This window comes from Palaemon carinicauda, chromosome 10, assembly GCF_036898095.1.
Source record: "Palaemon carinicauda isolate YSFRI2023 chromosome 10, ASM3689809v2, whole genome shotgun sequence".
NCBI lineage: Eukaryota > Metazoa > Arthropoda > Malacostraca > Decapoda > Palaemonidae > Palaemon > Palaemon carinicauda.
In genome coordinates, this window is record NC_090734.1 from 134,635,710 (window position 1) to 134,648,209 (window position 12,500).

General features: G+C 33.5%; 1 protein-coding gene across 1 annotated transcript in view; it reads left to right on the forward strand.

Annotated features, from left to right (window-relative positions):
- The window catches only part of LOC137648494 (anoctamin-7-like), a 193,639-nt gene that overhangs the window by 98,177 nt on the left and 82,962 nt on the right, over nucleotides 1-12,500 (forward strand). Inside the window, 1 exon segment of the mRNA XM_068381412.1 lies at nucleotides 4,272-4,592. Within this exon segment, the coding sequence (XP_068237513.1) occupies nucleotides 4,272-4,592 (321 nt within the window).

Consider the following 12,500-nt stretch of genomic DNA (forward strand, 5'->3'; position numbering starts at 1 on the left):
TTGCTCGTCAAATTCGCTCTTATCCAGCTGATATTTCAGAGTGAAGTGAATTTAGATATGTTATTAACTTGAATTATAAATTCTGTTTCACTAATGATATGAACTGGGTGTATTTTATGAAGATGAGGAGTGGGGAAAATTATAAGGAAATTGAACAATGTGGACACAGACAGAGATTAAGAGAATAGAATTTGTAGGATGACACGAACGTCTTTTAGTGGCACTGAAGTCTTCAGGGAACTTTGGCAAGATGCTTGTGATTACGTACAGGTGTCCTTGCATCATCAGGTAAGTTGAGAACAATCTATTAGAATATTGTATGCAAACATTGAATATATATATATATATATATATATATATATATATATATATATATATATATATATATATGAATATGTAAATATAAACGTATTTTTTATGTTAGTATATATATTTTATTGGTATCATTATATATAATATATATATATATATAATATATATATGTGTGTATATATATGTATATATATATATATATATAGTATATATATATATATATATATATATATATATATATATATATATATAAAGTGTGTGCATTATTTATACATAGATGAATATATATAAATATCAACCACAAAGACATTTAATACCGAATTCTACCTTTGAAAATGTACAGTATATCCACTGGAAACTCATCTATGATAAAATGCTTTTGGCTGGGCAAGGATTCGAACCTTTTAGGCCTTATTTCTGGTCAGGGCATAGGTTCGAATCCTTGCCCAGGTAGAAGGATTTATCATAAATGAATTTCCAGAGAATATGCATTCTCAAAGATAGAATTCGGTATTAGATGCCATTGTGGTTGATATTTACATTGATTAAAGTCATGAGTATATATATATATATTTGTATGTATATATATATATATATATATATATATATATATATATATATATATATATATATATTTATATATATATATATATATATATATATATATATATATATATATATATATATACACATATATGCACACATATATATATATATATATATATATATATATATATATATATATATATATATATATATATATATATATATATTATATATATATACATATACACACACACACACACATATATATATATATATATATATATATATATATATATATATATATATATATATATATAAATAGAAAGAAAGATACTTTGTGCCTCTCTGTATGCACACCCTGATTAATTAAAGATTGAGCAAGCGATATTTGCTTTACTTTTTATCAAGAGTAAATATATTTTTTTAATGTAAAAGTAATGATAACTTTGTTTAACTCATATCTAGAAATCATGTTTTGATTAATAGGCGTGTTACAAAAGTCTCCTATTTTTTACCTGTGAACCTCATTACTTCTCATTATTCCAGGTCTTTTTTTAAAGCTTTAAAGGCCACTCGTGAATGGTTTCTTGTGAGAAATAAAACTAGTCTCACACCATCACCATTCTGAAGTAGCCAGCGTAGTGATGTAAACAGGTCAAACTCCAGACATGAATAAGGACATGTATGAGCCCTTTGGCCTGCAGTGGACTAAAAACTGCTGCATTTAATATATATATATATATATATATATATATATATATATATATATATATATATATATATATATATATATATATATATATGTATATACATACATACATACATACATACAACAACAACAACAACAGCAGCAGCAGCAAATGCATCAGTTTTTGGTCCACTGCAGGACAAAGGTCTCAGACATGTAAATGCATGTTTATAGTTTGGCCAGTTTTCATGACCTCGCTGGCCAGTGCAGATTGGTGATGGTGGGAGACTTTAGTCTGATCTCTCACCGCAAACCAACCTAGTATGGATGTCCCTGACTAGTACAGCTTTGAATACATACATATATATATATATATATATATATATATATATATATATATATATATATATATATATATATATATATATATATATATATGTAGTAGGTTGGCCAGTGCACCAGCCACCCGTTGAGATACTACCACTAGAGAGTTATGGGGTCTTTTGACTGGCCAGATAGTACTACATTGGATCCTTCTCTTTGGTTACGGTTCATTTTCCCTTTGCCTATACACTCACACACCGAATAGTCTGGCCTATTCTCTACGTATTCCTTCTCTGTCCTCATACACCTGACAACACTGAGATTACCAAACAATTCTTCTTACTGCACTGTAATTGTTCAGTGGCCCCTTTCCTCTTTGTAAGGGTAGAAGAGACTCTATAGCTACGGTAAGCAGCTCTTCTAGGAGAAGGACACTCCAAAATCAAACCATTGTTCTCTAATCTTGGGTAGTGCCATAGCCTCTGTACCATGGTCTTCCACTGTCTTGGGTTAGAGTTATCTTGCTTGAGGGTACACTCGGGCACACTGTTCTATCTTATATCTTATTTCTCTTCCTCTTGTTTTGTTAAAGTTTTTATAGGTTATAAAGTGATATTTATTTTAATATTGTTGTTCTTAAAATGTTTTATTTTTTCTTGTTCCCTTTCCTCACTGAGTTATTTTCCCTGTTGGAGCTCCTGGGCTTATAGCATCCTGCTTTTCCAACTAGGGTTATAGCTTAGCTAGTAATAACAATATATATATATATATATATATATATATATATATATATATATATATATATATATATATATATACATACATACATAGCCAATCACTTGATCTTTATTATATAGGAGAGTTTACCTCTCTCTCTCTCTCTCTCTCTCTCTCTCTCTCTCTCTCTCTCTCTCTCTCTCACCGATTAATCTTGACCTTTTATTTATGACTATCCCATTGCTGCATTCCTTCCTAAATTCATACCCATGGTAAGCTCACATGATATTAGTAAAGGATCATATAATTAACACATGACATTCATTTTAATTAACTCCCATTAACCCTTTAATCTCCTTTAGTTAATCGGGGTCAGGTTTTCGAATCATTAATTAAAACCAGAGATTTATTTCCCATTAATTATTATTATTAAATGCTAAGCTACAACCCTTGTTGGAAAAGCACGATGCTATAAGCCCAGGGGCCCCAACAGGGAAAATAGCCCAGTGAAGAAAGGGAACAAGGAAAAATTAAATATTTTAAAAGAATAGTAACATTAAAATAAATATTTCCTATATAAACTATAAAAACTTTAACAAAACAAGAAGAAGAGAAAGTAGATAGAATACTGTGCCCGAGTGTACCCTTAAGCAAGAGAACTCTAACCCAAGACAGTGGAGGACCATGGTACAGAGGCTATGGCACTACCAGAGACTAGAGAACAACGGTTTGATTTCGGAGTGTCCTTCTCCTAGAAGAGTTGATGTGATTCATTCTTGCAATGTAAATACCGACTATTAGCATCCTGTTGTTGATGAATTTTGCAACCGAATTACGATATATGTTGCAAACTATGACGATTTTATTTGGCATATGGTTTATATCTTATCAGAAAATGATGTATTAATAGTTTTCAATGATGATTTGTAGACTTTATTAGAATACACTTCCGTTTGTATGATGTATTTTACTTTTTAAATGTATTTATATATTTGATAATGCTTTTCATAATCCTGATGTGAATATATAGAAATTCACTGTTTGATTTTCATGATTATGTGTTGCTACTTTTGTCGTTTAAGGTGAAGATTTTACTTCATCAAATCTTTCGTTAACTTAGCCATCTTTAAAAAAATGAGGGCGTTTCGCAATGGGCTCATCCTCTGAAAGCTAGAGAAAAATTACTTTTAAGATTAGCTTAGCAAGTAATGATAATAATAATACTAATAATACTATGTGTATCTTTAAATAGCTTAAAGACATGGAAAATTTATATACATGTGTATATACTATATATATGTGTATATTTATATATATATATGTGTGTGTGTGTAAATATATATATATGTATATATATATATATATATATATATATATATATATATATATATATATATATATATATATATATATAATCTCCAGACACTTTCTTACCAAAATATTTCTCTCTCTCTCTCTCTCTCTCTCTCTCTCTCTCTCTCTCTCTCTCTCTCTCTCTCTCTCTCTCTCTCTCTGTATATATATTGAGTATATAACTTATCTCTCTCTCTATGGATATATAGTGTATAACCTCTCTCTCTCTCTCTCTCTCTCTCTCTCTCTCTCTCTCTCCTCTCTCTCTCTCTCTCTCTCTCTCTCTGTATATATACAATATATAACCTATCCCTCTCTCTCTTCCCAACAGCACGGGGACTCAGACAGCTGGCGAAGCAGTGGAGGCCTGGGGCCTCCCCCTTCACGCCAGGGCGAAGATGCCACGACCTTCTTCAGGGACGGCAGGAGGAGAATCGATTACGTCCTCGTTTACGATGACACGTCCAGATCGTCCAAGAAGCTGGCGGGGGCGGGCGTGGTGGGCGGGCCCCGGAAGGACGACGGCGACGAGAAATCCTCGGGCGGCGTCAACCGCTCCTTGTCGGCCAGCGCCAAGAAGGCCTCGAAGCACGAGGCGTGGCGCAAGAAGTTTATGGATTCACTCAATAAAGCAGGACTCCATATGGAGGAGGTAAGGAGAATTCCTATTATTACTATTATTATTATTATTACTTACTTACTTACTGAGCTACAACCCTGTGACGGGCCGAGAGAAGGTTGTGAACTCAAAGGCAGTATGAAAGCAACTGAGTTAATTTATTATAGAACATTCTCCTTTATATACAAAACCTCAAGGCAACAGGAAATTTCATGTTCGAAAGACAGACAATGTTACATAGGGGAAACGCAGACATGTTTATTCTGGTTCTTTTTAGTGCGAGGGAAGAGCGAAGATACAAGCATAATATATACAAAATGAATTATGTACGATCGTGTGACACACGGTTGGTACAACCCCCGTTGGAAAAGCAGGATGCCATAACCCCAGGGGCTCCAACAGGGAAAAAATAGCCCTGTGAGGAAAAGAAATAAGTAAAAATTAAGTATTTCAAGAACAGTAACAACATTCAAATAAATATCTTCTTTATAAACTACGAAAATTTTAACAAAACAAGAGGAGAAAAATAAAATGGATGAGTGTTTCCGAATGTACCCTCAAGCAAGAGAACTCTAACCCACGACAGTGAAAGACCATTTTACAGAGGCTATGACACTACCCAAGACTAGAGAACAGTGGTTTTGGTTTTAAGAGGAAAGAAGAGGGACTGTTGAAAAGAACCGGGATGAAGATGGTCAGTTGGAGTGCTGGAATAGCACTACTGGTAAGGAGAGATAATCAGGATCTAAGAAGAATGTGTGGTATATTTAATGCGAAGGAGAAGGCTAGGGAAGCGCGTCTGGATTTTTTAAGTTATTTAAAGTAACTATTAAATTTATTCGTTGCTAAATTTATTCCCATTTCTACTTCCCCTTATAATTTGTTCATGAGTCATTTTAAGCGGATCAATATTGTCACATCCTTTGGTAATAAGGTAAAAATCTTTTTGCTACTATTTACTACGGCTAATTCATTCATGCAATTACACCTACCTTCAATTTCTATTGTTACCTCGTCACTGAGTGCTATCTCTTATGATGACATATACCACATAGCAGTTTCCAATACTTGCATATTTGTGAAGGAATTCATATGGAACAAAGGATAGGGAAAGTACTAATAATGGCAGATTTTGGTAGATATAACTTTTGAAAGAAATATGGACAATTTAATAAGTGATTGATAAGCGTTGCTTTGGTGGGATGGATTAGAGATAGTCCCCTCTCTTCCCGTGGCCATCTATATGGGGCATAAACTTGGGGACTTGAGAGGAAAGAGTAGTGATTGTTGGAAAGAACCTAGATGAGGATGGTAAGAGGGAATACTGGAATATCATCACTAAATGAGGGAGATACAGGATATAAGAATATGTGTTATATGAAATTTAAAGAAGGCTAGGGAAGCTCATCGGAGATGTGGCTATTGGAAAGAGCCTAGATGAGGATGGTAAGATGGAATAATGGAATATCGCTACTAAATGAGGGAGATACAGGATATAAGAATATGTGTTATATGGAATTTAAAGAAGGCTAGGGAAGCTCATAGGAGATATGACAATTGGAAAGAACCTAGATGAGGATGGTAAGATGGAGTACTGGAATATCACTACTAAAGAAGGGTGAGTCAAAATATAAGAGTGTGTGGTATATGTTATTTAAAGAAGGCTAGGGAAGCTCATCGGAGATGTGACTATTAGAAAGAACCTAGATGAGGATGGTAAGATAGAATACTGGAATATCACTACTAAAGAAGGGAGTGTCAGGATATAAGAATATATTGTATATGTAATTTAAAGAAGGCTAGGGAAGCTCGTCGTAGATATGACTTGGAAAGAACCTAGATGAGGATAGTAAGATGGAATACTGGAATATCACTACTAAATGAGGGAAATACAGGATATAAGAATATGTGTTATATGTAATTTAAAGAAGGCTAGGGAAGCTAGTCTGAGATGTAACCTATCGAGGGAGTTAAGAACATGAGACTTAAGAACATGACAGTGATGAGAAGGAAGAGTTTAAGGTGTGGGAAGACCAGGTCTGTGGATGGAGCGAGGACGGATAGGGGTGGGAGAAGATACAAGGATTAGGAATAGATGGAGAGAGTTGACTCGAGCGGCCGACCCTGGTATACAGTGGAATTGATAAGGTCGAAAGAAGAAAATATAGTCCTCAACTGAGAGTGGTCGGTTATTAATTATGAGGAAAGTTGAAAGAGACGGGGAAATAGAAGGAGCAGACCCATTTGTCCTTTCATGCCTATGTAAAGGATGAAATTTAGTAAACCGTTCTATAGAGAAAAGAATTTAATATATAAGAAATTAAATAAATTAATATTTTCCAGATACGAATTAAATATTTAGGATAAGCAAATGAAAAGTTTGTTTTTTTTTCAGCTCAATTTCTGAATGATTTTCCGTCCTATTGTTCTAAATAATTCTGTGTCTGAAGTGAGGAGAATCCATATGTTAGATCATTCGTCCCTCAGTCGTTGCAAGAGGCTCTCGTCGTGCTCTTAAGGGTCGTATACCCACGGTGCAACACTCGAGAAAAGCCCTTATGGACTTTGTGTGTTGTTAATCAAAGGATTTCTCTCCTCTCGTGTTTATTGGTTTTATTCTCTCTTTTCTTTTGTTTATTGTTTGCTTTTTATTCCTTTGATTTACTTAAAAAATAAAAAAAATCTTTACTTTAGTTTTGTTATAAAAGATATATTGCCTTTATCACGATCAGAGATACTAAGCCAATTACAGTGGAGCAAAACGTACCTTGGATGAATTCCTGAAAAGTTTGGAACGATTCCTAAAAAGTTTGGACCGATTCCTGGAAAGTTTGGAACGATTCCTACAAAGTTTGGAACGATTCTTGGAAAGTTTGGAACGATTCCTACAAAGTTTGGAACGATTCCTGGAAAGTTTGGAACGATTCCTACAAAGTTTGGACCGATTCCTGGAAAGTTTGGAACGATTCCTACAAAGTTTGGAACGATTCCTGTAAATTTTAGACTGATTCCTGGAAACTTTGGAACGATTCTTACAAAGTTTGGAACGATTCCTGTAAATTTTAGACTGATTCCTGGAAACTTTGGAACGATTCCTACAAAGTTTGGAACGATTCCTGTAAATTTTAGACTGATTCCTGGAAACTTTAAAACGATTCCTACAAAGTTTGGAACGATTCCTGTAAATTTTAGACCGATTCCTAGAAAGTTTGGAATGATTCCTGAAAAGTTTGAAACGATTCCTACATTGTTTGAAACTATTCCTGGAAAGTTTGAAACGATTCCTGAAAAGTTTGAAACGATTCCTGAAAAGTTTTGACCGATTCTTGAAAGTAGCCAAGCAGTCCCATGGTGTGAAGATGTAAGTATTTTCTTGCAACTCCATATGATATTATTATCATTATTATTATTATTACTTGGTAAGCTACAATCCTAGTTGGAAAAGCAGGATGCTATAAGCCCAGTGGCCCCAACAGGGAAAATAGCCCAGCGAGGAAAGGAAATAGCTTTAAAATAGATATTTCCTATATAAACTATAAAAACTTAACAAAACAAAAGGAAGGGAAATAAGATAGAAGTGTGCCCGAGTGTACCCTCAAGCAAGATAACTCTAACCCAAGAGACAGTGGAAGACCATGGTACAGAGGCTATGGCACTACCCAAGACTAGAGAACAATGGTTTGATTTTGGAGTGTCCTTCTCCTAGAAGAGCTGCTTACCATAGCTAAAGAGTCTCTTCTACCCTCACCAAGAGGAAAGTAACCACTGAACAATTACAGTGCAATAGTTATTTGCCTGTCATTTGTTCTCCCCTGAAGAGACCAATGCATAAAGTCTATTTAACCCGTGTTGTAGCACGCCATCTTTTGGCTATTTTTGTCACTAGCGTGAAAATAGGAGACTGTAACTTTTATCATAACAGGGCGTGGCTGCCGGATGCAACGGAAATTAGTTCCTAATATATTTTTTTAGATACCAACGTTTATCTGATGGAACACTTTCAGAGCAACATAACCAAGCTACAGCACAAGCCTGCATTATTATTATTATTATTATTATTATTATTATTATTATTATTATTATTATTGTTGTTGTTGTTGTTGATGTTGTTGTTGTTGTTATTATTGTTATTATAATTATCATTATTGTTATTATTATTATTATTGTTATTATTATTATTATTATTATTATTATTATTTTTGTTGTTATTATTATTGTTATTATTATTATAATTATTATTATTATTATTATTATTATTATTTTTGTTGTTATTATTATTGTTATTATTATTATAATTATTATTATAAGTATTATTATTATTATTATTGTTATTATTATTATTATCATTATCATTGTTATTACTATTATTATTATTACTATTATTATTATTACTATTATTATTATTATTATTATTATTATTATTATTATTATAAAAGCAAGATGCTATAGGCTCAAGGGCTCCAACAGGGAAAAGTAGCCCAGTGAGGAAAAGAAACAAGGAAATAAATAAACCGGAAAGGATCCCATTTAACGCAATTCCTAGCTTATAAGGATAGTTAGGTCATTTTACTAGTGAAATCGATCAAACCGTGAGCGCGGTTTGAACTCCAATCCCAAACATTATCGTGAATGATTCCTTTAAATGAGGAAGCGAGAAGGAATAGTGGGACTCTTTAGCTATGGTAAGCAGCTCTTCTAGGAGAAAGACACTCTGAAATCAAACCATTGTTCACTAGTCTTGGGTAGTGCCATAGCCTCTGTACCATGGTCTTCCACTTCCTTGGGTTAGAGTTCTCTTGCTTGAGGCTACACTCGGGCACACTGTTCTCTCTTGTTTCTCCTCCTCCTTGTTTTGTTAAAGTTTTTATAGTTTATATAGGAAATATTAATTCTAATATTGTTGCTGTTCTTAAAACAATTAATTTTTTCCTTGTTTCCTTTCCTCACTGGGCTGTTTTCCCTGTTGGAGCCCGTGGCTTATATCATCCTGCTTTTCCAAATAGGGTTGCAGCTTAGCAAATAATAATGATAATAATAATAATAATAATAATTTTAATTTTAATATTGTTGCTGTTCTTAAAACAATTATTTTTTTTTTCTAGTTTCCTTTCCTCACTTGGCTGTTTTCCCTGTTGGAGACCGTGGCTTATAGCATCCTGCTTTTCCAACTAGGGTTGCAGCTTAGTAAATAATGATAATAATAATGATATTAATAATAATAATAATAATGATTTATTAATAATTTTAATAATGCCTTGAGAATCGAAGGAAACCTTTGATGTTATTCTTATTATCTTATTAGTAAAAGACTCAATATAGGTCAGACCTTCGTCCGCACGTATAGTTCACTTTGATTAAGGCTTATTAAATAGAATCTAATCCATACAGTAGCGTGACAGACATTTTCCTGTCAGTTATAGATCGTAATTATGTCTCGTCATATTATAAGCTTCCCGGAAAAAAAAAAAAAAAAAAAAAAAAAACCTGAGGTGGGGTAAACTGTCAGAAAATCATACTTTAGTGCATTTTATAGCAAAGAATCGGGTAGTTTGTAGCGCTACGGCCAAGCGCCCTAATTTGCTTATTATGGCTCCGACTGTTATCTTGTATAGAATAAAAACGTTTGGAAATGGTCTACGGATCTTAAATATGTTGTGTAAGAGGGGTCCGGGGGGGGGGGGGGCGCAGTCCCCCTGGGTAAGGACACGGCTTTTAGCATAGGTTAGGTGGGTTTTTTAAGTTGGCTTCTCCCTCCAAAATCGTTTTTAGAACGACGGCCACAGTTCAGAATATTCCCGTTTTCTACGGATCTGGCCGTCACCCTACAAAGGCTCCAAAGAATCTTTAATCCTAGACAGCAAAAGGAAAGGATGCAGATGCTGTAGCACTTCCTACATTGTTAAAAATTTGCGATGAAAACGGTAGAAATTCTGGAATACATGTATCCAGGCATTTACGAGTCGTCTGTATTTTACTGAAATACAGCTTAGAACAGTGTATTTTTCACGTAGAATTTTCGATTAAAATCACGTTTTTTTAAGTGTATGACAAGAGAACTAGAAGTTTATAATAGCAGCTTATAATCCTGATATGTTTTTGAAATGATTACGTGTTGGTGTTATGTCAAAGTATGAGATTATTAATTTTCTTTTTACTGTAGCAATGTCATTATTGAAATGAATTAGGAAACAACTTAAAGGTGTTCTCTCCATGAAATAATTGAACTATTATATAGTTCAGTGTCATTCTGTCACATTTATAGAAATTTTTATTTTTATTTTTTTTTTATAAAATGTCTTTCTCATACACAGAGACTTTACAAATTAACTTTGGAAAATTACCTATAAAAACCTCGTTCATCCATACATTAAATATCTTCTTACCTCTTTCACTGTCCTGGGATAGAGTTCTCTTGCTTGAGGGTAAACTCGGACACACTATTCTATCTTATTTCTCTTCCTCTTGTGTTTTTCGAAGTTTTAATAGTTTTTATATGAAATATTTATTTTAATGTTGTTATTGTTCTGAAAGTATTTTATATTGTTAATTACTTTTCTTGTAGTTTCCGTATTTCCTTTCCTTACTGGGCTGTTTTCCCTGTTGGAGCCCTCGGGCTTATACCATTCAGCTTTCCCAACTAGGGTTGTAGCTTAGCAAGTAATAATAATAATAATAATTCTTTTTATTAACCGATAACTCAATATTGATATTAACCAGACTCCAAATACCACCCTTACGGGCGCTACTGAACTAGAGCCCTTTCTATTATTTCGATCATACAGGGTGGCCCAAAAGTAGGTGGACAGTATGTAGAATGGGTTTACATACGTTATAATATTTTCTTTTGTATTTTGGTTCACAATCAAATTTAATTGCCAATGCAATAATTGTGTATATAAATAGAATTGTATGTATATGGAATCTCAAAGTTAATGTAAGTATTTTACTGACCGCCTACTTTTGGACCACCCTGTATATTTTTCCCCCATCCCTCGTCTTCATTCAAACCCCCCCCCCCCCCCTAGAATTGTAACAGACCGTGTCTGGCCGGAAGGAATAAAGAGATAAAAGTTTATCTTCTATCTTTGTTTTAGGCCTATCTTGATGATATATAATAAAAAGGTTTATCTTCTATCTTTGTTTTGGGTCTATCTTTTTCCCCTGTCTTGATGTTATAAAAGCAAAAGTTTATCTTTTATCTTTGTTTTGGGCCTATCTTTTCCCCTTCTCTTGATGATATAAAAAAAAGTTTATCTTCTATCTTTGTTTTGGGCCTATCTTTTCCCCTTGTCTTCATAATATAAAAAAACAAAAGTGTATCTTCTATCTTTGTTTTGGGCCTATCTTTAACACCTGCCCTATCTTGATGAGATAAAGAAACAATAGTTTATCTTTTAACTTTGTTTTGTTTTGGGCCTATCTTTTCCCTCTGTCTTGATGAGATAAAGAAACAAAAGTGTATCTTGCATCCTTGTTTTGTTTTGGGCCTATCTTTTCCCTCTGTCTTGATGAGATAAAGAAACAAAAGTGTATCTTGCATCCTTGTTTTGTTTTGGGCCTATCTTTTCCCTCTGTCTTGATGAGATAAAGAAACAAAAGTGTATCTGGCATCCTTGTTTTGTTTTGGGCCTATCTTTTCCCTCTGTCTTGATGAGATAAAGAAACAAAAGTGTATCTGGCATCCTTGTTTTGTTTTGGGCCTATCTTTTCCCTCTGTCTTGATGAGATAAAGAAACAAAAGTGTATCTGGCATCCTTGTTTTGTTTTGGGACTATCTTTTACCCCTGTCCTGTTTTGTTGAGATAAAGAAACAAAGTTTATCATTTATCTTTGTTTTAGGCCTATAAATCAACAAAAGTTTATCATTTATATTCATTTGGTTTTAGGTCCCTAAAATAACAAAAGTTTATCATTTATCTTTGTTTGGTTTTGAGTCTATAA